The sequence below is a fragment of the Pimephales promelas genome, chromosome 18, assembly GCF_988280905.1.
Source record: "Pimephales promelas chromosome 18, fPimPro1.hap1.1, whole genome shotgun sequence".
Lineage (NCBI taxonomy): Eukaryota > Metazoa > Chordata > Actinopteri > Cypriniformes > Leuciscidae > Pimephales > Pimephales promelas.
The window spans coordinates 541,820-568,132 of record NC_142786.1 but is presented as its reverse complement, the minus strand read 5'-3'; the positions used below and the strand labels follow the sequence as shown (position 1 = coordinate 568,132).

The window sequence follows — 26,313 nt, the reverse complement described above, 5'->3', positions numbered from 1 at the left end:
AATGTGTACGATCTTGTACGATTTACTTTATATATAAGACACAAACCTGCTAACTTTAGGAACATGATGAGTTCAGTCTGTTTGTACATCTCTCTCCGTGTGCTAATTGTGGAATGGGAACTATATTTACATAATTTGTGATTACTTTTGATTACTGTTGTCTAGATACAGGGGGTGGCTCTTTTTACCCACAGGCTGAGAAACTAAAACAAACAAGTCTTTGATATGGTTTTGTTCGTTAATTTCTTAAAGTGTTTCACAAATTACATAAATTGTGTAAATATAATTCATCATTTTAGCTTTCAAACTGATCAACAGTTACTGTGAATAAATGACGTCTCATCATATATTTAGTTCACTTGGTAAAGAGATTGCCGATCAAAATCAGCTAAACACATGATGTCCACAGCCGTTTTACTGTACTCTTACACAAAGAAACGGGTCATATTTCACACGCGTCATGCTCATAACAAATGAACACGGATCCAGAATAAAGGAGAACGGAGACCAAGGCACTTTTCAAATATTATATTAATCTTTATTTCAGTTTTGACAAAATACCCATAAAATCCAAAGCTCCTACCTTTACAAAAATATGTCTTCTACAAATGTCCTCGGGTCTTTTCAAGGGAGCGAGCGAATAAAGCACAGTGTAGAGTACCTGACAACATTACTAGCTAGCGAAGCTTCGCCGCACGCCCCGCTGTCCTCCCGCTAGTGTTCATGAGGTCATCAAGAGCCGATAGCAGCCGTCCTGTTCACCACACAACTCTTCTTAAATTAATCAACTTAAATTAGCATTCCACAAATATACAGTAACAACATGATTGTTTTCCATTAACAACAAATAAGGTAGAACTAATGTACAGATGTTGAAGCCGTTTCAAGTGCCGCCAACAAAAAGCTTGATTATAAGATGATACACACACACACACACACACAAAAACAACGTCTTTTTGGTCCCACAGACATGTATAGCAAGAGTATAAAAGCACAGCAGCTCCGCACGAGAGAAGGCAACCGAGATTCTTCAAGCCAGTTTGAATGTAGATGAAGATCTTTATCTTCTGACTCCAAAGTGCAATTGAGCGTACGAGGAGGAACCTGCAGGACACAGATCAACATCAGCATGAAGTCGCAGTCGTTCAGTTCACATCAGTCACATCAGCAATATTATATTCATTTAGGGTTGAGAATCGAGTTCTTGAGGTCAGGAATTTGATACTTGTTCTAAAATAAAACTGTAGATTCGTCTTATCGACTCAGTGTGAGTTAGCGAGAGACTCACACGTGTGTATCAGTATACTGGAGCAGTGCAGCTCTTAACCCTTGTGCATCATTTTAAAAAAAAGTTACATATAGGTAAAAAGAGGACAAAAATGTCCATGTCAAAAAACTGTCGTAAAAATGTGACGCTTCGGAGAACAAACTTAAGTTTGGTATCATTGTAAAGACCCTTTGCAGATTATTGCTGAAGTAAAACAATAATAATAATAAGTAAATCCAAAAAAAGTTATATAGGTATAAGTTAAATATAACAAATATTTTATATAAAATATATATTTTATAAATCAGGTTGAACTCAAAACTGCAATAAAATCAAAGCCATAAATCTAAATAGGTTGTGTTCCAAATTTCTCAAAAAATGAGCTTTGGGTAACAGTTTGTTTGGGCGTAGTAACATATTTTCCCCATTGGGTGGCAGCAAAACCCCACTGCAGCTCACAGTGACTGGATTTGTTATTTGCAGTTTTTCTCTCTCATTATTATATTTTTTTATAACACACATACTAACCACACTCTGACATCCATACCAACACACCCACACAAATATCGTTGCATAATTTATCCCGTTGGCTCTATAATATGCCGAAGCAGAAAACAGGAATAAAGCGATATTTGTTTTATAGGCCAAACTTAAAAAAAATGACACCATCAGATAAAAAAATAGTAAAATAAGCCTTGCCATCAGACTAAAAACCTCTTAACAAAGATTGCATCATTTTATAGTTGACTGAACCGGGGATTAAAAATGGCACTTTTCAATGGGGACATTTTTGTCCAAAAGGCGCTGAGAGGGAGTATTTTTTGTACCGAATGCAAAAAATATTTTTTTAAGAAAATGACGATGAAATAGTAAAATTCCAATAAAAATACACACCAAGTTGTTTTGCAGTTAGCTTTAACACAGGCAAAGTGATCAAAAAAAACAAAAATGTCCATCAGGATGCAGAAGGGTTAAAGTGACAGAAGCCGTCTATAATAACACTGATCAGAGAAAACTCACTCCATCTCGACTGAATAACTTCTGTTAATATATTTGTACTATCACCTGACTGCACACTTCCCAGGCGCCTCTGCAGGGCCTCCAGGCGTGAGATGTAGTCGGTGAGAGCGCGATCCGGGTCGTAGTTCTGCAGGTGGGAACACGGTAAACCTCCGGGCTCAGCGGCCATACTGAGATACCTGGAGAGAGACGCGACACACTCATCAACATCCTCCTGTCCACGCGTGATGATGAATACACTGCCCAGACGTATAAAACAGGGTCTATACAGGCGAGTGCTGCGTTTATGTGTCCATGTGGTGTTTTTAAACGCTTTCAGACACACCATGTGTAAAGCCTGTGTTTGGGCTTGAGTTGTGTGTGTGTGTGTGTGTGTGTTCATGATAGGCTGAGTGTGTGTGCTGTACCTGTGCTGCAGTGATGGGGTGGATCGAGGCGAGTCTCGTCCCGTACGGCCCCGGCTCGTCCCCCGCCGCTCTCTGAACACCTCAACGCTCCCGGGCTGCAGGAATGAAGACTCGTTCCTCACATCCGCACCTGCACACACACACACACACACACACTCAGTGAGCTTCAGAGGCGCTCAGTGCAACATGATATATACACACTAGGGTTGTCCAAAGTACTGACTTCGGTACCAAGTCAACACTAGAATTATTAAAAATGTGAGGCTTTGAGCGGGATCATAAACACCTCTGATTGGCCGTGGTGCTCACGAGCTCATTGGATATGCCTGTGATTGGCTACAGTGATCAGCACTGTACATCAGTGAACTGTACATCAATGAGGCTCTTTAGTTTGAATATCCCCAACTGAGCAAGCCAAAGGCAACAGTGGCCGAAAAACTCCATCAGATGACCCGATGATGTCCTAAAACTCCATCAGATGACCCGATGATGTCCTAAAACTCCATCAGATGACCCGATGGAGAAAAAACCCCTTGGGAGAACCCAGTTCTGCTCTGGCGTTTATGAACTAGAGGCCAAATTTACAGCAACTGTAAGATAAAAAATGTATATGAATGCCAGGATAAATAAATGCAAAACCGTGGGGAAACCGAATCGTCAGTTTTGTGTATCGTTACACCCCTATAACACACACACACACACACACTCAGGGATGAACAGGATGCAGTCACCTGTGACCTGGCTGAGGCCGTTTCTGCTGACGATCGCAGTGCTCACGGTTCCTCCGGCTCTCTGCCATCTCTTCACCAGAAACCTCATCCTGCAGAACACACACACACACACACACACACACACCCAATAAAACCAGTTCAGTAAAGGAAAATAAACCATTTTACAATAAAAGCAAAACTATCACAAACAATTAAATCATACAAATATAAAATATTGGTAATTACCAAAAAAAAATAAATAGAGCACAAGTGTGTGTGTGTGAGAGAGAATGACTGAGTGTGTGTGAGAGAGAAAGTGTGTGTGTGTGAGTGAGTGACTGAGTGTGAGAGTGAGTAAGTGAATGTCAGAGTGTGTGTGTGAGGGTGAGTGAGTGTGTGTGTGTACCGTGAGAGGGCGATGCAGACGCGCACAGCCGATCTGAAGCGTGTGAAGCCCCTGCGCTGACGGCCGATGGACTCCAGACTGGTGTGTGAGTGTGTGTGTGTGGGCTGGCCCCCCATGCGTGCGATCAGAGACAGCGTGGCCTCCTCACACTCCTGAAACCCCCCCAGCAGAAGCAGGAGATACTTCTTCTGATACACCAGAGCCTTCCGGAAGCTCTCGGCACGCAGGTATTTCCCATACAGCCTCTGTGGACACACACACACACACATCCAGATCACACACTGACACACAGCTTTACATGCACTACTTTTGTGCTTTTTCCCAAGGACTGCAATCAGAGATCTCATTAATCATCTTTTTATTATCTTTTAAATCCTGAAAAAGTAAATAGATAAATAACAACAAACTAATAAAAACTGCACCTTGAGGGCCGTGTTGTCGGGGTCGGCCCCGGTCAGATCCCGCAGTGTGTCGGAGCGGATCTCGGCTCTCAGACGGGTCAGCTCTGCCTCGGCCCGACCCACGGCCTTCTGCAGCCGGCTCCTCTCCTGAGCCCAGGACTCACGCTCACTCGAGAACAGCACCAGCTCCTGCCGGCCCGAACCCTGCCGAGCACACACACACACACACACACACACGGTCAATCCTGCATCACCAGCGCTGAGACGGACTCTGCTGTGCTGAGGAAAACAGAGGCGTTACGCAGAGCCAGCTCACTGTCAGAAACATGGAAGGAAAAAATAGATCGAAAATAAAATGAACAAAAAAAAGACAGAAAAGAAAACACATCACAGCAGAGAATGCAATCGAAGTGCTGCACAGGGCGTAAAGTCTCCGTGCTCTTTGGTTGCTTGGGATAGTTGTGTTTGAAATCAAAATAATAATCCAAGGCACTCGATTTATAGTACAAAAGTTAAAAAGCCTTTATTAGTTCATGGCTTTAATTCATAAAATTGGTGACAGAGACACCTACACGTTGCGGCTCATGCCTTCGTCAGGGTGTGTGTAACAAACAAAGTCACAGGTGTGTTTAAAGTAGCAGTTGATTAATCTCAATAGTAAACAATAGTCAATAGTATTTTTTTTTATTAAATTTTTTTTTTTTTAAATTAAAAAATTGATGTATATATAATTTTTTTTTCTACACATATCAAGTCTGAAAAAAAAACAACTGAAAAACTACTACTTAAAAAAAAAAATCAAATAATGTATGTAATACAAATGTAAAAAAAAAATAAAAATAAAAAATAAAAATAAAATTTAAAAAATTGATGTATAATTTTTTTCTACACTTGTATTACATACATTATTAGATTTTTTTTTAGTAGTAGTTTTTCAGTTTTTTTTTTATTATTTTTTTTCTACACTTGTATTACATACATTATTATAATTTTTTTTTTAAAGTAGTAGTTTTTCAGTTGTTGTTTTTTTTCCAGACTTGATATGTTGTAGGATATTATGCTATCTGTTGAACTCTGCTCCCTGCTGGCTAATGTTTCATAGTATGACCAGGTGTTTACTATTGAGATTAATCAACTGCTACTTAAAACGCACCTGTGACTTTGTTTGTTACACACACCCTGACGAAGGCATGAGCCGCAACGCGTAGGTGTCTCGGTCAGCAATTTTATGAATTAAAGCCATGAACTAATAAAGGCTTTTTAACTTTTGTACTATAAATCGAGTGCCTTGGATGATTATTTGGATTAAAAAACAAACAAAAAAAAAACACATTCAGACAAAAAAATAATAGACCAGAAAAAAATACAAACAGAAAAAAATTATAAAATACAAAAAGCAAAAAAAAAGAGAAAAAAAATGACTGATTGATCGACAGATAGATTGACTCACGCTCTCGGCGACGGCCTTCTTCTGTCTGCTTCGGCGCAGCTCGTCCTCGAGGTTCAGTAACTGGTTTCGTAAGTCGTTCTTCTCTTCTGTCAGCCGACTGACGAATCCCGTGAGCTCTGCGTTCTGGCGGAGTAAACGCTCATTCAGCAGACTAGAGGATCCTCCAGCCAGCAGAGCGGGGCTCTACACACACACACACACACACACACAAATGAGATCACCTGCATAATAACACTCAATTAATAACAATAATCAATCACGAACCTTTATGATGCAGTGATAATGATCGATAGTGCATAATAATGTACTGACGCTAAAGGTCCTCCGACACCGCCTCCGAAACTTTCGTCCGTCATAAAAAACATTTGTACCGGGTTCGATTTACTGCGTTTTCCACAGTTTGAGAGGAGTTCTGACAAATCAGAGCCACCGAATGACGAATACGAAAATTTCGTCGAATACGAATACGGGAGTTTTTATATTCATAACCTAGAATACAGTTCAGCAACATCACACGACCAAGAGTGCATCTCGACTGATCATGTGACACTGATTTCATACGACAGCGATTGATCAATAGACAAGTCGTTAATATTAAGTCAGTTACGTTTTAGACGAAATATTGACTGTTTTTGTTGTATTTTAGCAGCGAAAATAGTTAGTTAATGATTCAGTGTTTTGAACGAATCGGTGGAGTCAAAGATTCACTGACTCCTTAAACAACTGCCTCATTCTTGATGAATCAGCTGTTTGAATGAATCATTTGAATGAACGACTCATTAAGTTGCCTCTTATCACCCGCATTTCTGCGCTCAATATCAACCAATCAAATCCGTTTACAATTATTTATTTATTTTTTAAGTCAGACCAAACACATTTTAATGTTTATTCAGGAGGTATGCATAAACAAAATGATAACTTCTGGTAACAGTAGCCTATTGACGTGGAGTTGGTGATCTGATATATCTGATATCTCCAATCTAATTGGCTGGCTACCAGAACACAAATATGAATATTTATTTATAGCATAATCAAATATGTATTTACAAAGCCACACAAGCTGACTGTTTCCCGAATGAGTGTAAATGTGCTCGCTCACCGCCGGTAGAGCAGAAGGGGCTGATGGGATACGCTGCAACAGTGACATCACATCCTGTACATTACTGTGAAGCCACGTTAGACTTTCACGGTCGGGCCCTTCTCCAGATAACCTGCATACACACACACACACACACACACACACACACACAGTTGCTAGGATGTTCAGAGTAGCTGTTAGTGAATTACTATTCTATTGCTAAGGGGTTGCCTTGCTGTTGCTAGAATGTTCTGAGTGGTTGAGTTGCTAAGGTGTTGCTAGGGTGTTTGGAGTGGTTGTAGTAAATTTTTGAGTTACTAAGGCGTTGCTAGGGTGTTTAGAGAGGTAGTACATTTTTGAGTTGCTAAGACGTTGCAAGGGTGTTTGGAGTGGTTGTAATAATTTTTGAGTAGCTAAGACGTTGCTAGGGTGTTTGGAGCGGTTGTAATAATTTTATTGAGTTGCTAAGGTGTTGCTAGGGTGTTTAGAGAGGTAGTACATTTTTGAGTTGCTAAGACGTTGCTAGGGTGTTTGGAGTGGTTGTAATAATTTTACTGAGTTGCTAAGGCGTTGCTAGGGTGTTTAGAGAGGTAGTACATTTTTGAGTTGCTAAGGTGTTGCTAGGGTGTTTGGAGTGGTTGTACATTTTTGATTTGCTAAGACGTTGCTAGGGTGTTTGGAGTGGTTGTAATAATTTTCCTGAGTTTCTAAGGCGTTGCTAGGGTGTTTTGAGTGGTAGTACATTTTTGAATTGCTAAGGTGTTGATAGGGTCTTTTGAGTGGTTGTAGTACATTTTTGTAGAGTTACTAAGGTATTGCTAAGGTGTTTGAAGTGGTTGTGTTTATTGAGTTGCTTAGACGTTGCTAGGGTGTTTTTTATAGTACAATTTTTAGTTGCTAAGGTGTTGATAGGGTCTTTTGAGTGGTTGTAGTACATTTTTGTAGAGTTGCTAAGGTGTTGCTAAGGTGTTTGAAGTGGTTGTATTTATTGAGTTGCTAAGGCATTGCTAGAGGGTTTTGAGTGTTTGTAACACATTTATGTTGAGTTGCTGTGGTGTTGCTATGATGTTTGGAGTGATTGTATTTATTGAGGTAAGGCGTTGCTAGGGTGCTGTGAATAATTGTAATAAAATATTATTGAGTTGCTAAGATGTTGCTAGGGTGTTTGGAGTGGTAGCACATTTTTTAGTTTCTAAGGTATTGCTAGGGTGTTATTGAGTTGTTAAGGCATTTATGGGGTGTTTGGAGTGGTAGTACATTTTCTGAGTTGTGAAGGCGTTTCTAGGGTGTCTGATCACTTTGCAAAGTATCAATACTTTTGTGACATCACTAGCCCTAACTTTGAGCAGCAGATAGTTGATGCGTGGTGTCGTACCTGCCCGTGGTGTCGCTGGTCAGGCTGTTGATCCTGGTGGCGATGAGCTGCAGTCGGCTGAGGATGGGGTCCGTGTGCTGACCAGTGTGTGTCGTAGCATCTGTCGTCTCCTGCTGCAACACCCAGTCCCGGGTTCGATCCGCAGGCCGAGCGTCTCTCAGTTTCTCCTCCAGCTCTCTCACTCTCTCCAGCAGTCGGTGTCTCTCTCCCTCCAGCTCTCTCACTCTCTCCTGCAGTCGGTGTCTCTCTCCCTCGAGGCTCCTGACGGTGTCTCTCTCCGTGTCCAGCTCCGCCCGCAGCTCTTCCACCCGTCGCCCCAGTGCATTCTGGTCTTGCTGAAGTGAAGACCTCTCCTCGTCCCACTGTCGTTTGCGCTGCACCGCGTCCAGTTGGTGCTTCTCCAGCTCCTCCATCATCTGCACCACCTGCGCCTGCTTCTCCACCAGCTGCGCCTGCAGGAGAGACTCCACCGAGAGCACGCCCGCCTCCACCTGCGCACACCAACACCTTGCTAGTGGTGGAGCTTGCAGTATTTATTTAGGGAAGTAAACATGTTTGGTTCCTCTGGTTACCTGGAGTGTGTGTGTCCCAGAATCCTGTGCGTTTGACGCGGAGCTCGTCTGGACCCGCCGGAGCAGCTGTGCGTTGAGCTCCTTCTCTTTCTCCAGAGCACTGCTGATCTCTGCGGCCCGAGCTCTCTGAGCGTCTAACTGAACCTGCACACACACACACACACACACACACCTTCAGAGTTACTGGATGAGCGAATGCAACCAGGAAAACGTTCCTGAGGGAACCGGCCACCTATAACTCCCCGGTGCGAGAGCCACTAATGACCCAAACACAAGCATTACGTGTGCTAGCGGACACACACCTGCAGCTCTGAGGAGACGCCGGCCTCCCGCTCCTGATCTCTGAGCCGAGCTGAAGTCTCTCTCTCTCTCTCCAGGGCGATCGACAGCTCGACCACACGCCCTCGCTGATCTTCCAGAGCCAGTTTGAGATCCTGCAGAGACCAATAACACATCAACACAAGCCATAGAGACAGAGCGACACGTGTCATAATCTGAAAGCCACGCCCACTGGGGGGGGGGGGGGGGTCAACCGTCTCCATTGGCTTTATATTGTGTGAAGCTGCCTCCATGTCATTTCTGAAGCTGTCATGTGACGGGGTGTACAGCAAACAAGCTAAAAAACCCAGAACTAAAGGTGATGATACACAGGGCGACTTTTTGAGCAATGTTGCCGTCAGCGGGGAAACAGATGAGACACGGCCCACGACCCATCTAAATTATCCACATAGAAATGTATTGCATTTTTAATGAGAAAGTGCCCAAGCAACAATCGCTCAGCAAGATTGCTCAAAATGTTGCCCTGTCAATCATCACCTCAAGTGTTTATTAGAGCCAGACCGATATTATCGGCCGATATTAGGCATTTTCCAAACTATCGGTATCTGCAGTTATATTAGCCGATAAATGAATATTTAAAAAATAAAATAAAAACGGACTAAACACGCTTAAACCATGTCACGAGTGTTGGAGTTGTATAGTTTGTCCACCAGAGGGCACTCTACACCGTCCCTGTTGGCAACACTCGTTGAGTTGGTCACGATACATACATTGCTTGAATAACAATTAAAAGATCATCCCCATCAGTTCTCGTAACTCAAATAAGCATGACAAAATTTGTGACCATCATGTCCAGTTTAAAATATATAAATAAATAAAACAAAATATCGGCCGATATATATCGGAATATCGGATTTTAAAACCCAAAAATATTTGTATTGGTATCGGCCTTCAAAATCCTTTATCGGTCGGGCTCAAGTGTTTATAAGCTGTTGACTCGGATCGGATGGGTATCACTGGCAAGTAAAATATCCAAATGTCAGTCGCCGATTTTGTTCCCCTCCAGTAGGTGTATGACACGTTGCTCTGTCTCAACTGTCTGTATCCACTTTTGTGTCCTTAAACGTTTGTTTTTTGGGGTCGGCAGCTTATAAACACTTAGTTCTGGGTTTTTTAGCTTGATTGCTGTACACCCGTCACATGGCAGCTTTTAGACATTGTTTTGTTTCTTGTTATAAGTCAGAAAAGACTCAATGGATTTCACCTGTGATTGACAGATTGTTTACCTCCACTTCCTCTCTCTCGCTCTCCTGCTGCCGGTCAGACTTGCACTTCTCCTTCTCGTACGCCCACTGCATCTCTCTCGCTCTCTTCTGCTCGTGTGCCAGTGTGTCGTTCAGTGTGTCGACCTCAGCGGCCTTCAGCGAGACCTCCACCCTGCCAGAGCACATGGGTCACACACACACACACATTCCTCATTTATATAAATATAAATAATGTTGATATATAAATATATAGATATATATATATAAAATGCAAACTACAAATAATAATATTAAGCGTGTGTGTGTGTGTTACCTGAGTGTGTCGAGCTCTTTCAGGTGTTTGCGTTGTGATTTTAAAGCGCTCTCTAGCTCTAGTTTAGTCTGGCTCAGTTCAGTCTTGATCTCCTCCAGCCGATCGGAGCCGGACCCGACCGATGTCCCGACCGGCGCCGGTTCTGCCTCCCTCACGCTCGCCGCTCCTGATCAACACAGGAGAAAACCTCGATGAAGTGAAGCTGAAGCTAATCTTCATCACTGAAGTCATTAGAGTCAGTGTGTGTCGTACCGGTAGTGTCCACATGGTGGCGCTGTGTGTGTGTAGACGTGAGTGTGTGTAGTTGATCTCTGAGCTGATGGATCTCCGAGCGCAGGCTGCTTCTGTCCGCCGAGCTCAACACACACATGCCCTCGCTGTGCCGGGCGTCCTGCGCACAACACACACACAGGTCAGCAGGTTAAACATCTCCTACTCTAGGCCGTCTCAGACGAGCTGAAACTCACTCATCTTACTTAGGTTTAATAATGTGGTGTTATTTTTATGTACAGCACCTGGTGTGGCACTAATCACAGCTGTTGGTTTGTTGACAAGTATTGGGACTATTTTCATGGCAAACAATTCCTTACATTTTAAAACACTGCATCAAACATTTCAACCTGACACAACGGGAAATTGAAAATGCTAAACACAGCTGTAATTAAAGCGCAAGATGTTTTGTAATTATTGCCGTAAAACATTAAAGCTAGTAAGGTACGAATCCAAAATAATGAGTGTTATTTCAGTATCATTAATATACTGTTGTAGTGTTTATGAATATTTTGAATTAGTTTAAAATGTTACATATATTTGTTTTTTATTTTGGTAAAAAAAAAATTGTAATTTTGTTACGTTTTTAATGGGTCTATATAGTTTGTATTAATTTTTATGTTAGTTTTAGTTTTAGCCTTGGCAACAAGCTAAAATAAAAATAAAAATCTCATAACATTTATTTTGAGATGTATATTATAATTATATTTTATATATATTATATGTAATAAATTATATATATTTATTATATAATATATAAAAAATAATTCTAATATATTATTATCAATAACATTATATATATATATATATATATATATAGTTTATTTATTTTATGGTTTATATAGATGGATATATATATATAATATAAAATGTAATTATAATATAAATATTAAATGCATTATTTACATATAACATATATTATAATATATCATCGATATATATAGACCATTTCACAAGATGTAAACAACACTGGTCCTGAAGCACTTCCTGTTTCAGTTTGCAACTGTTTTCTTTATTTTACATGTAAAGAAAAAATCTTAAAGATGTTTGTTTAACTTTTTGATTCAGTTTTAAATGTTCTGTTGGTTGTATTTTATCCCAGCTTTTATGTAGTGTTAAAAAACTGAAACAGGAAGTGCTTCTGGACCAGTGTTGTTTACATCTTGTGAAATGGTCTATAATATATATATATATTATATATCTATATGAGAACCAAACCGACCTACTGTATATAGATATACCGACCTCATATAGATATATTTCTATAAATATATAGAAAATTTATATATATATATATATATATTTTTTTTTTTTTTTTTTTTTTTTTACTCAAAAAAAGTTTAGGGCCTGAGCACCGATCCTCTTGGAATTGCTCTGTTTATTTTATATTATATTTTAAGATTTTTTTTTATAGTTTTAGTTTGTTAACCATAATAACCCTGTTATTAATAATAACTCTTGCTCTATCATATACAGTTACACACTCTTGAGTAAGTGATGAATGCAGTATATAAATCAGAGACCCTCAAAGAAACCCAACACGTCCATCCCACACAGAGCCGCCCAGTGATGAGGAGTGGCGCTGGCGTATGCTAACGACGGCGTATGCTAACCTGCTCCGCTAGCGCTCTCTCCAGCTGGTTGAGATGAACGACGGCGTCAGCGGTGTCCAGTCGCTCCAGGTGAGAGTATAAAACACTCTTCAGCGCGTCTCGCTCGTGAACAAACACCTGCTGAACGGCGGATAGCAGCTCCGCTCGCCAGTCGCCGTCGACCTGCACACACACACACACTTCAACATCTGAACCAGCTCAACACCTCAGGCAGGATTCAAAACAAAACGTGGATCATTTTAAAATGCAGATGCACCACTAGGGTTGAGAATCGAGTTCTTGAGGTCAGGAATAAAACTGTAGATTCGTCTTATCGACTCAGTGTGAGTTTCAAACATTCAGGCGAGAGACTCACACGTGTGTATCAGTATACTGGATCAGTGCAGCTCTTAAAGTGACAGCAGCCTAATATTCCTGCCGTCTATAATAACACTGATCAACAGAGAAAACTCACTCGTTCTCGACTCAATAACTTTTGTTACTAAAAGTTTGTTAATAAACTGCTGTTATTTTACATTTGATTACAGTTTCTGTTCCTGAAAATCTTAAATCGCGGTTTATTTCAATCGTATCTTTGTTCAGTTGCGTCTATTTGCTGCGATTGCTAATGTTTTATTTGTTCTTTTTCCTGAGTGTTTATTGTCTTTAATAACGCTTGAAGTGTGTGTTAGTTCGGCTAGTTGTGTTTAAACCTCAGGCAGACGCTGCGTGTGTAAGTGTTCTTCAGCTGATGATCTGCTCATGATATTCAGTCACATGTTCTGCAACAAGACTAAATGTGAATGATATCCACGTGTTTTTCTTTTTCTTGGAATGGATGAGGACTGTGGAGTGTGTGAGGTGGTGTGCTCACCTGTGTGTGCGCCTGCAGTCTGCTGATGAGGAGCTGCAGCGAGTCCACGGTGTGTATGAGGGCGTCTCTCTCGCCGCTCGCGCCTCGATCCGCTCCACACGCCGGCAGCTCGGACAGCGACAGCACCTGCATGCCCTCCCGATGGACCTCGCGCAGCAGACTCTGAGACGACAGGGGTCAGGGGTCACACACACACTGAACTGGACTTTTAAATCGTTACTTTTATGGTTTCCAAGGACTATAATCAGAGGGTTTACTCTCCCTCAAGTCATCCTAGGTGTGTCTGACACGCATAAATGCGCACAACTGGCGTAAATCAAGCAAGCTAGTGCACATAAGCGATAAATTCAAGCACTTTCAAGGGCCTGTATCTGTGTGTGTTTATTATCAAGGGCCTTAAAAAAGTTTTTTTTTTTGTAAAATTCACAAACTTTCAAGGATTTCGAGGACCTGTGGGAACCCTGATTATAAGGTCAGCATACTTCACGTCCAGAACGGTAGGATAGGGCGTTTATCAGACGGACAGCAGTGTTAACAGCATGAAAAGATTATATTTGCCTTTTTCCAAAAAATAAAACTGTATTTCATGTCTATATTGTATTTAAATAAGTAAAGCACCTCTTCCTAACTATTTAAGGGTTTTCCAGGACTTCAATTTAAGAAAGTCAAATTCAAGTACTTTACTTGGGTCACAGGTCACAGGTCAGGTCATTATTACATTACATCGGGATCCGGGAAAGCTCACCTTGACCCGGTCTGGCAGGAGGTCCGGCTCCGGGTCCCGGCGCGCGCCCTCGGGTGTGCTCCTGTTCTCCTGCAGGTGAGGGTGATCCAAACCTGTGCGCTGGCTCCAGTCTGAACTGCTGTCTGTTACACACACACACACACATTTAGGAAATTGATTATGACAAAATTAATGAAAGTTATACTTCTATTATGCTTCTATTCCCAAAGGACACATTAAACTGATCAGAAAGTGTCAGTAAAGACATGTTACAAAAGATTATATTTCAAATAAATGCTGTTCTTGTTCATCAAAGAATCCTGAGAATTCAGTTTCCAGCACTGATAATAATCATAACTGTATAACATAATCATAAATGTGTCTTGATCATCAGATCCTCATATTAGAGTGATTTCTGGAGGATCATGTGACACTGAAGACTGGAGTAATGATGATAAACTCAGGAATAAATGACACTTTACTGGATATTCACATAGAGAACAGATGATTTACACTGGAATAATATTTCACAGTTTTAATGTATTTCTGATCAATTAAACGCAGTCTTGATGAGCAGAAGAGAATAAATCATCTGTATTATTCCACAGTTGTGATGAAGATCTCACCGCTGGCGTATCCGTCTTTAAGCAGAGCGGCGGCGGGGCGCTCTGACCTCACCGGGGGACCCTGCAAACACACCTGAGATTACACACGATCCACAACACACACACACACACACATCTATCTTAACTTATAGGTGATGTTTAAAAGCAGATTTTTACACCCTTAAAAATGTTTTATTGTGAATGATTCATCAGTGCATGTTATTTAAAATGAATACAATGTTTTTCTTAATGTTTCGATATTTTTACACCCTCAGATTCCAGATTTTCAAATAGTTTCCACACATCAATGGACAGCTTATTTATTCAGCTTTCATCTCAATTTCGGGTTGTGTGGCCCAGGGTCACATATGAAGGTGTGTGTGACTGGCTGCTTACATGTGAAGGTGTGTGTGTGACCTCGGCGGCTGTGAGCTTGTCGATGGCGTCTCTCAGCGCTCGGCTCTCCAGCTCCAGCTGCCGGTTCTCCCTCTTCAAGCTCTCGCTCTCGGAGATGTGCCGGGCCTCCATGTCCATGATCTCGGCCGCGTGCAGCTCCCGCATCTGCCCGATCTTCTCCGAGAAGCCCGAGATCAGCTCCTGCACGTCCTCGGCTCTGCTCGGGTCGCTCTGCGTGCTCGCGTCCACACGCGACTGAGGCGAGCTCTCGGATTGGTCCGTGGAGGTTCGGTGAGGAAGGGAGGGCGTGACTTTACTTGCGTCAGCACTTTTGTTTATCCCATGATGCTCTCTGTTGTCTCCGTTTTTCCCTGCTTTGGTTTTAGGCTGAGACTGCGGCTGTTGTGGAGGCTCCTCAGATCTGGCCAAAGCGATCTGCAGCTCGTGAACTTTGACCCTCAGCTCAGCAATGGACACGTCTCTGACCTGAGAGAGACACGAAGAGCTTATCACCATATTTCTGTTATTTCTATGAAAGATCTGGAGTGAAGTCCCGGTTTTAGCCTTTAGTTCTGTGTGAAAGAACAACTGGCATCATTTTGTAAAATTAAAATGAAATAATTTAAAATTTTCTTTTCTTTTCTTTTAATAATTTACAATATTTTTCCATTCGAGTACCTCGATCTCTTCCTGCAGTTTCAGACTGCGTTCCCTGAAGCCGCTCAGCTGCTCTTCAGCGGCGGCCGCTTGACCTTTGACCTCCTGCAGCTCCTGTAGTGTGTCCGCCGCTTGACCTTTGACCTCCTCCAGCTCCTGTAGCAGCTCCTCTGTGGACCGATCTCCCTCTCGTGAGGCCTGCGGAGAAACCAATCAAAGGTTAAAGGCCAAAGAGCCTCGGTGACATCCCATCAGGCCGTGCGCGGAGCGAGCGAGTCTCACCCTGTGGAGCTGATCCTTCAGCAGAGCGATGCTCATTTCTCTCTCCTGCACAGAGAAAGAACAGGAATAATGAGCCACAAGTTCAGGAACGAGCCGAGACCCGTCTGAAAACAGGGAAACCGCTCATACCTGGAGCAGCTCCTGCAGCCGGACGCTCTGATCCCTGAAGCTGTGCAGCTCCTGTTGTGTGGCGGACGCTTGACCTCTGACCTCCTGCAGCTCCTGTTGTGTGGCGGACGCTTGACCTCTGACCTCCTGCAGCTCCTGGAGAAGTTTCGCCGTCTTGGCGTCGTCTTCGTCACGCGAGCCCGCTTGGACCTGCAGGTGAAACACAAGAGGTGAAGGTTTAGCGCTGAGCCGATGTAACGTGGCGTTGGTTTGCTGCAGCTGTACTCACTGTGAGAAACCAGAGAAAAATATAAATTAAATTAAACTAAATCGAGTGTGTTTGACTCTACCTGGCTGAGAGCCGTCTGGAGCTGCGTGATCGTGCTCTCCTTCATCTGATGAAGAAACAGCACAGTTAGCACCAAACAACAGTGTTCAAATACATCTAGGATGACTTGAGGGAGAGTAAATCATGAGCTAACTATCCCTTTTTAAACAGAACAATAATCTTGCTCTCCGTGTGAATGAGGATTATTTTTCTGACCCCATTGGCAGATATTTGTTCATTTTTTAATTTTGATCTATCTTTTAGAAAACGAGGCCTATTATCGTGAGATAAATACAGTAGGAGAATTTGGATCGGCGTTTGTACCTCCATCTCCTCCTGAAGCTTGTGGCTCAGTTCCCTGTAAAAGGTCAGCTCCTCTTTAGTGGATTGACCTTTGACCTCCTGCAGCAGCTCTGACGGCGGCCGACTGTCCTCGTCCGACTCCTGTGTGTGACAGACTCTCATGAGGTGACGGCAAACACTGCTGTTATTAGTAGAGCTGCACATGTGCACTAATCGTGATTTAATTCAGTAAATATTTGTGCTGCATGTCTCAGAGCAGCACTGTTCATTTAAACCATTCTCGGTTGTTGTTTTTTTAGTTTGAGGTGCTTATAATGTGCATTTGAGAACGAAACATGCGCCAAACATCTCAATCTTCTAATGAAAATTACTTTTGGTCAACAAAATATATGAAGAGTTCAGATGCAAAAGCCTCTAAGTGCCATTTGAAATTTTCTTCTTTAATGATGATTTTTGTCAAGCTTATATATTTAAGTTCAGTAATTTCACTTAAATGGCAATGATAATTACCTATTAATTGTTATTTAAATGAAATTACTGAACTTAAATATACAAGTTTGACAAAAATCATCATTAAAGAAGAAAATTTCAAATGGCATTTAGAGGCTTTTGCATCTGAACTCTTCATATATATATATATATATATATATTTTTTTTTTCAAATAAAAGCACTACAGTTTAACATTTGAAATTAAGATGATATAAACAAAAACGTAAGAAATAAATATTAAAAATTTACACTTAAATATCATTATTTAAAAATATATTTTATATAAATATGAAATATAATTATAAATTGGTATTATCTAATTGTGTACTTAAATTTAACAGATAATTTATCAGATATTCAACATAATTCATGTGTGCGAGTCCAACAGAAGGACGGACAAAACCAGTCAAACATCAAACACTGAGTTCTGCTCATGTTTATCTCCATTAGCCAATAAACTGATGATGAGTGACGCACCTCAGCGGTTGGTCGGTTTGGTTGTGACCCGTGATAGGAGGGTTTGGTTCTCATCTGGTTGAGGATGTCCATCATCACGGCTAACCTGCTCTCGTACTCCATCACCTCGTCCTCGGAGCTGCTCAGCATCTGTTCCTGCAGCTCCTGGTCCTTCTGCATGAGGCTCAGCCCGTCCTCCAGCTCCTTCAGCCTCTCCGTCAGCAGGAGCGGCCCGCGTGTCGCCGCTACGCCTCTCAGATCTTTGGTTTGCGTCTGTACGGCTCCGAGTTGAGCTTGACTGACCAGAACGGCGGCCACTTTCTCCCTGAGTTTGTCTTCTAGCTCGGCGACTTTGACGCGGTGAGTGCCGGCTTCCGTTTGCGCTAGCTCCACGTTTAGCATGCAGGCGCGCAGCTCCGAGTCCTTCTCCTCCAGTGCCGCCTCCAGCTCCTCCACCCGCCGGCTCAAAGCGCTCAGCCGCGCCCCGGCGCTCTCCTCCAGCGCCTGCACCTGCGCCTGCACCACCACGAACGCCGCCGTCTTCTCCCTCAGCGCCGCCTCCAGCTCCACTAGCGTCTCCTCGCGCAGCCGCTCGTATTGGCTACGGAGCGAGCCGTGTTCGGACTTCAGCGTGTCGAGCTCGGTCGCGACTTCATCCATCTTCTGCTTCATCTCGTGGCTCTCGTCGCTGGGCTCGTCCTTGCGCTCGATGTGCGACAGCTCCTGCTGGAGCTTCTCGATGACGGCGTTGAGCTGCTCCACCTCCTCCTCGCGGCTCCTCTTCAGTCGCTCCTGTTCGCTACGCAAACGCTCCACCTGCGCCTCCAGATCAAGGAGAACCTCCTCTTTCTGCTCCAACGCCTGCACACACACACACACACACACCAACTCGGCTCAGGGTTCATCTCAACGTCTCAAACCAAGCATTATTTTCTAAATCAGATATTCCTACTGCCATGATCCGAAAGGAAAACCAAAAAGCAACATTACAATGTAGTGATGCATCGAAATTATTATTATTTATTTTTTTTTACCAAATCTCAGGAAGTGAAATTAAAGTTTAGTGAGGTTTGTTAGTTCATGTTAACTATTGTAGATCTTAACAAATGGAATCATACCGTAAAGTTTTACCAATAAATTAAAACTGTTATATTTTTTAGCGAAAAATTCACTACTATAAAAGCTTTCACAAATTCAGTTTTATTTTATCTCCATTTCAATTGCTCTCTATTTCATTTTATTACTTTTTATGTTTTATTAGTCTATTTTAATGGTAAAATTAAATGTTAAAGCATGTCTAATTAAAACATGCAATTCATTAAAAGTAAAAAACAAACAAACAAAAAAACAATTAAATTAACTTTATGGGGCCATATGAAATCCTTATTTTTTAGAATGTTTCCCCAAAATTGTATTTTTTTATTTTATATTATATTGTAATTTAATTTTAATTTATTTTTTTTTGATTAAATTTTAATGGTTTGATTACATTTTAATAATCAAATATGTAATTAATAATATTTACAATTTAATAATTTTTAATAAAACATGTTCCTATGAAATGTTTTATTTTTTCTTAATAAAAAAAAAAAAGTTTTATTTTTCTTAATTTTTTCTTAACTTTGTGTTTCCGGTTTTAACTTTGCTTGCCACAAAAACAAAAAATGTAATATTTTCTAAATGTAAATTTAACAATTCCTTAATTTTTTTAGGAGAAGTGCTGCACAAACGATGTTTATTATTCAAATAAAAAAATATATAATAAAACTTCAGTGCACCACTAATTAAACGAACCATCATAAAACCTCATATCCAATAACTGGTTAATCGATCACATGACTTCAGGAGTCGTCGTATGAATAATTATGATGACAGTATAAATCACATCCCACTTAAATCACATGATGACATACTGTCTGAAAACTCAGTGTTTCATGGACGACAAAATTAAATACAGGGTTGGCACAACACAAGGGTGAGTAAATGATGACAAAATGTTCATTTTTGAAGATATATTCCTTTAAAATAGTGACATTAATGCGTCACATGGTTAAGCAGGTCACCTGACCTGTCTGACTGGGTGTGTGTGTCCTTCCCACGCCACAAAAGACTGAGAGATTGAAGAATTTGGAGATATATTAGAGAATAAACAGGCTGCTCTTTTCCATACAGTGACCCGGAGATCTGAGACAAAGCTATCATGTGACTATATAAAGCAACATGAGGCACATGGACTATTTTTATAATAATTTTATGGTACTTTCATGTCATTCCGACAGGAGGTTCGAGCTTGACAGTGTTGGACCCCATTCACTTCCACTGTACGGAAAAGAGCAGCGTGAACATTCTGCTAAACATCTCATGTTATGATCCACAGACAAAATATGGGTTTTCCTTTTTGGGTGAACAATCTGAAGGAGGTGTGAGGAATTAATATCAAACACACTGCAGAACAGAAGAAAAACCCAAACCACAGCAACACATCAACAACAACAACAAAAGAATCGATGATTTCATTCAGGTCAATGTGAATGAGAGCACATTACACACAGTTTAAAGAATGCAATCATGGTTTAATCATACAGTAACACTGCAATGAAACGTTTGCACTCTTTAAACACGAGCAGATGTGTTTCGCCATTTGTGTGACTCTTAATAAGATGCAAAGTAAAGTGCGTTTATGCAACACAAGATGGCAAAACACAGAGGCGGCACCAAACCGAGAGGCAAACACACACACATACACACACACGCGGGTTTGACGAGTACTGCTATATGCATATGTGCAGGACACACACGCGACTTTACCTCTTCCTCAGGCTGTGTGTCCGCGTGCTGATGCTTAACGACCTGCTCGTTAAGGGCGATAATCTGCCTGTCCTTCTCCTCCAAGACCTTCAAGAGGTAAACATCGTCACATGACTCTGAATTTAGGACACTAGCGGACGACAGGTCGCGATGATGTCACATCTCCTGTTTGACTCCCAAATTAGTATCAAAGTTCACTCCATTAACGATCTTAATTGGGGTTCCCGCGTCTTGTTTCGAATGATTCATCAGTTCACTCCATTATACAGGAACTAGGGCTGTCAAACGATAAATCGCATCCTAAATAAAAGTTTGTGTTTACATAATGTATGTGGGTGCACGGTGTATAATTATTTTATATATATATATATATAAATACACACATGCATGTATACATTTAAGAAATATTTTCATGCATATATATTTATATATAATTTATATTATATATAAATATAAATATTTTATATATAAATAATTTTTTTTTTTTAAATATACATGCATGTGAGTGTATTTATATTATATATATACAAAATAATTATACACAGTGCACCCACATATATTATGTAAACACAAACTTTTATTTTGGATGCAATTAATCACGATTAATCATTTGACAGCCCTAAAAGGAACACTTTTTGTCTTTATAATAAACTCTTATTTTTCATCCCAATATATGAGATCACATACACACACTTTTCACTGTCCAATCAATTTAATTTCCCATATTTCGTTTGCTTGGATATTCTGTTTCTGTCTGAAATCTTATATCACAAGAGTAACATTAGATGCAGATGTTTAATTCTGCAGATGCTGATATTTATATGAAATTCTGATAATTGTACTGTAAATCAATGAGATCTTTATAGCTAAACAGCAGATCATTTCATTAAATGCATATAAAAATTAATATCAGCCAATAATGTCTTTGTAAGATGATGTTTAAATGCTCAGTTTTATGATCGGTAGTTTTAAAGCATATAATGCAATGACTGACAGGTGAACAAATAAACCTGATGTTCGTATTTGATACTCGTGATTTTACTAATGATGATGATAATCACGTGAAGCTGCTTCAGTCCAGCTGAAATATTACTAACAATATCAAAGTCATTCTTGCGTTTCCATGATAAAATCAGCTCAGATCTGACAGGAAGACTCGTGGAGCTCGAGCTGAAGGACGTTTGTATTAGGGGTGGGCGATATAGCCTAAAAATTATATCACGATATTTCAAGAATATTTGCGATAATGATATTTATCACGATATAGAAAAAATATATATGAAACAATGTTTTATTGGTGATTGCAGCTGGCTGGCAGCAGCATTAGTGCAAAAAAAAGTATAACATAACTCCTTATCATTTTATTTTAACAATAACTACAGTAATACATTAACAATATTAACAATAACTTCAGAAGCCTGAACAATATTGTCACCTAATAAAATTTACCTAAACTTTGAAGTACAAAAAATTTAAACAGACAGCGGCAATCCAAACAAACCTTCAAAATGTAACAGTTGCCTTGCATCTTTTTTGGATTAGCATCAAATGAGGTATACAATACCTAATTTATACAATAATTGCATAAAATCTAAAAATCTTAGGGAAAAAACATTTAGTGTGGAATAAATAAGAGACAATTGTAACACTAAATCTGGTAAAACTTTACACATTGCTCTTTGCATTGTACATTCATGAAAAAACAAGGTAACAAAAATCAAAAGGATTAATTATTATATCCTAGTCTACTATAAAATTGAGACATGTTTAAAATGTATAGCACAGCTGTTTAATGAGGCAGCAACATATGATCGATAGGACAGAACAAAGGCTATTAATAATCTTTCATTGCGCAAAAGTATTATGATGTGAAAGGCTCCAATACATCGCACAGCGCTTATGCGCATCCCGAGCGCTGAATGATGCGCTTGAAGCAACACGGAGTCACAGCGCGCACGCGCAGCGCGTCGAGTACTCCGCACTGAACACTAACAGTTCAAAGCACAAAGGATAAAATACTGATGCGTAGCATCGTGTATAATATACAGTATCTAGCTATGCAATCGTTTATTGAGTCCTTTCTTTTAACAGTTTTACATTTCAGTTACTGTGGGCGTGATGAACAATAGTGCTCTGACTCTGACAGACACCCGGCCGGTAGAAAGTAACATGATGATTTAATTACAGCAATAAAGTCCAGCAAGATAAAGTTGTTTTATGCGAAACCATAGACCTTTTATTTACAGATTAAATATAATAATAGTAACATTGAATCATCTTAGAAAGAGTTTAATCGTGTTGACTGTTGTACCCGAACTGCGGAAACTCTGAAGGAAGATTAGGCGAATGCAAAATGTACGCTAGTAGGGAAGTGGTGAAACGAGTTTTCATGCATATTTGACAAAAAAAAATAAATTGTGTTGTTGGAGATCTGACCTCTTGTACTCAAACAACTTCCATACTATTGAAGTAGCTCCCTTTTTAGGAACTAAATCTTGATCTGATCCGGAGGCTGACATGCTGCTGTGTTGTTGTGCGCGCGCTAAGTAACGTAAATACGCCATACGTCATCATATCATCAATATCGCGATATGACAATTTTTTATCATGTAAAATTTTATACCGGTATTATCGTGGACGGTATGATATGGCACAGCCCTAGTTTGTATCGTTACATAGGAGGACTGAGAGACTTCATTTAATGGTCTTTATAGGGTTAAACCAGCCTGGTGTGTGTGTGTGTGTGTGTGTGTCTGACCTGTGTGAGGCGGGTCTGGTTCAGCTGGTGGCTGCTGATCTCCTTCCTCTGGATCTCCAGCTGCATGTTGAGCTGATTGACCTCCTCGCTCTTATTCTCCAGCTCCTCACGAAACTGCTCCAGCTGCTCCTCCAGGTTCACTATCTGCACACACACACACACACACACACACACACACGATTCTTATGTGTTCATTACAAATGATCGCTGCGCATCATTATTGTGTTAATAATCATTTAATATCAATAATCATGAGGATCAAGCATCTCTTTTCATCTCTTATGATGTGGGCGGGGCTTTAACCTGTCACTCACACAAGTTCAGCCAATAGCAAACCACAACCATCCAATCAAAATCAAGCCCCGCCCTATATCTGTTCTTGCTCCAGAAGCAGTTTTACTCCGATATACGACACAAAAGACGAGCACAACTTCCTTTTATGATGACTTTAACAAAAGTATACACTGAAGTGAGCTAGTTACAGATTTTTAAAATGTCTAATTCAATGCAAATTAATGCAAAATTCACAAGCAAAATTTTGAAAATATTTGATGATATTTTTTCAATTAAGATGTTTTATCATAATTTGTTCATGACACTCACTGTCACCATGGAGAAAACAATCAATTATTAAAATGATAGCGGAGGTTAGTTGGGTGACATGAACCACCAGCCTGACACGAGTTAATACAGGGCGTTTCCGTTTACGGGATAAAGATGCGGATTCTATAAATATAATTTCAAAGGAAGTGTTTTGTATAAAGTGCTGTAGAAATGAAGCTGACTTGACGACATTAGTGACGCTTTCTAGAACAAAAACTGATTAAAAATGTATTTTAATAACTTTATCATGTATTGAGATGTTATTCCCGGCGGAGAATGAACGTGAGGAGCGCTACACACTACAAATTGCGTCTCGATACACACGAGGTGAGGGTGTTCTGTCAGTGAGAGGGTCATGTGACAGGAAGTACCTCTTTCTCCTTCCTGTCCAGAGCCTCTCTCTCGGTCTGGAGCTGAGCCTCCAGTGTGACGTCTCCTCGGCCCGCCATGGACACATGCTGAGCCTCCTCCACCTGCACACACACACACACACACACACGTTCCGATGTGTAAGTATACAGACTAATTAGTCGTCCAGGTGAACCATGTACTATTTTGAAAAGATGTACTTTTGCAGATTACTAGTAGACATAATAATAATAATGATAAAAAAATAAAATAAAACTTAGTATAAGAACATATTTATTTATTTATTTAATAATAGAATAAACACAACAAAAAATAACAACAATTATTTATATTTAAAACAATAATAACATTAATGAAATAAATAAAAATAAAAAAGAATGACAAAATAATAATAATATCAATTAGCAGTAAAATAATAAAAATCACGATAATATCAATATTCCAAAAATACATCTATATAAATGTGTAAATATTATTATTGAATTATCTAATAATAATAATAATGTTGAATAGCAAATAATAATCAAAAATAATCAAAATTATTTATTCATTAAAAATTAGTACTAAAAAAAAAAAATCAATATTCAAAATCACAAAGTTAATATTTATTTATTTATTTCCTTTTTAGAACTCAAGGTCACATAAATAGCGAAGTGAAAAACAGCACACGTCCCAGATGGTGGCTTTAGCGTGTATAGTGTGTGTGCGGTGCTTTGGCACGTTACAGTAATCAGACGGTCAGAAACACGTAAAAAATATTGAAGAATATAACAATAACATCTAGATAACCTCACTCCCATCCCTTCACAATTATATTAGACACACACACACACACACACACACACAGGTCGTCTGATCACGCTGACATTCAAGCCCAACAACACACACACACGCGCAGAGACAGAACATGATCATTAAAGCAGAGACATGACGCTAAACCACTGCATTCACACACACACCACAGCAAGGACACACACATTCATCACGCTCTCCTCACACACAGCGTTCAGACACTCCCTTTCGTCACGCTCTCCTCACACACACACACACACAGCGTCCCAGTGGAGTAAGACTGGCGTCTAACAGCAGAACCGGAGGAGAAACACACACTGACCCTGTGCATGAGTGTGTGTTCCAGCTCTCTCACGCGCGCGCCGAGCGTCTCGATCTCCTCGTCTCTCTCACACACATCTCTCTGCAGCTGCTCGGCGCTCAACAGCAGCTCACTGCAGCAGTCAGACTTATCCTGCAGCGCACGGGACAACTCCTGCACCTGAGAGAGAGGAGAGAGAGAGAGAGAGGGAGAGAGAGATGAGGAGAGAGAGATGAGGAGAGAGAGAGAGAGAGAGAGAGAGGGAGAGAGAGATGAGGAGAGAGAGATGAGGAGAGAGAGAGAGGGAGAGAGAGAGGGAGAGAGAGATGAGGAGAGAGAGATGAGGAGAGAGAGAGGAGAGAGAGAGAGGGAGAGAGAGAGAGGGAGAGAGAGATGAGGAGAGAGAGATGAGGAGAGAGAGAGAGAGAGGGAGAGAGAGATGAGGAGAGAGAGGAGATGACGTCAGATGAGAGTGTGTGTCGCTGCCTGGCAACTGACTGCAAATCACTTAAAGGGATAGTTCACCCAAAAAATTAGCCCATGATTTACTCGCCATTCTTTCATACTAACACAATCTGAAATGTCCTCCCAGATAGCAAACTGACATTGAATCAACGTGGAAATATGACATCGAAACAACGTTGATCTGACATTATTTTGCTCATCGAATTAACGTTGAACCAACGTCAGACGCGTCATTCTTTCAAAACTAACGGAAAATCAACTTGAAATCAACGTTGTTTCAACGTTGTGAAAGCAAACCAATTGCGTCGATATTCATTTAGCTTTGAAGAATGCCGCGTCTGAGGTTGGTTGAACGTTAATTCGATGAGCAAAACAATGCCAGATCAACGTTGTTTCGATGTCATGTTTGTTGTCTGGGCTGGCTCTTCCAAGCTTTATAATGGCAGTGAATGGCCGTATATTTTTTGAAAAAAGTAATTGAAATAGCTCAACACAATACTTATTTCAATTATTGGAAATGCAACTTTTAATGACGTCTGCCGTCTGAAAATGATTCAACCCCCTGATTTGAATCCCTCACAACAGCACA

The 26,313-nt window shown here is 40.6% G+C and overlaps 1 protein-coding gene across 1 annotated transcript in view; it reads right to left on the bottom strand.

The window, feature by feature from the left end:
• Window positions 1-513: 513 nt before the first annotated feature.
• akap9 (A-kinase anchoring protein 9) overlaps window positions 514-26,313 on the bottom strand; it is a 75,413-nt gene continuing 49,613 nt past the window's right edge. The window contains exons 23-51 of the mRNA XM_089122663.1: window positions 25,281-25,439; window positions 24,169-24,270; window positions 23,195-23,338; window positions 20,437-20,523; window positions 17,650-18,489; window positions 16,704-16,823; window positions 16,402-16,446; window positions 16,073-16,261; window positions 15,944-15,988; window positions 15,683-15,859; window positions 15,005-15,490; window positions 14,630-14,702; window positions 14,025-14,146; window positions 13,280-13,441; window positions 12,427-12,588; window positions 10,796-10,934; window positions 10,544-10,709; window positions 10,252-10,402; window positions 8,989-9,120; window positions 8,687-8,830; window positions 8,115-8,605; window positions 6,761-6,872; window positions 5,662-5,844; window positions 4,233-4,415; window positions 3,811-4,055; window positions 3,426-3,514; window positions 2,695-2,824; window positions 2,333-2,466; window positions 514-1,104 (exon numbers count right to left, since the gene is read on the bottom strand). Coding sequence (XP_088978789.1) covers window positions 1,061-1,104; window positions 2,333-2,466; window positions 2,695-2,824; window positions 3,426-3,514; window positions 3,811-4,055; window positions 4,233-4,415; window positions 5,662-5,844; window positions 6,761-6,872; window positions 8,115-8,605; window positions 8,687-8,830; window positions 8,989-9,120; window positions 10,252-10,402; window positions 10,544-10,709; window positions 10,796-10,934; window positions 12,427-12,588; window positions 13,280-13,441; window positions 14,025-14,146; window positions 14,630-14,702; window positions 15,005-15,490; window positions 15,683-15,859; window positions 15,944-15,988; window positions 16,073-16,261; window positions 16,402-16,446; window positions 16,704-16,823; window positions 17,650-18,489; window positions 20,437-20,523; window positions 23,195-23,338; window positions 24,169-24,270; window positions 25,281-25,439 — 5,256 coding nt within the window. The 3' untranslated portion in view covers window positions 514-1,060. The remainder of the gene's footprint in view (window positions 1,105-2,332; window positions 2,467-2,694; window positions 2,825-3,425; window positions 3,515-3,810; window positions 4,056-4,232; window positions 4,416-5,661; window positions 5,845-6,760; window positions 6,873-8,114; window positions 8,606-8,686; window positions 8,831-8,988; window positions 9,121-10,251; window positions 10,403-10,543; window positions 10,710-10,795; window positions 10,935-12,426; window positions 12,589-13,279; window positions 13,442-14,024; window positions 14,147-14,629; window positions 14,703-15,004; window positions 15,491-15,682; window positions 15,860-15,943; window positions 15,989-16,072; window positions 16,262-16,401; window positions 16,447-16,703; window positions 16,824-17,649; window positions 18,490-20,436; window positions 20,524-23,194; window positions 23,339-24,168; window positions 24,271-25,280; window positions 25,440-26,313) is intronic.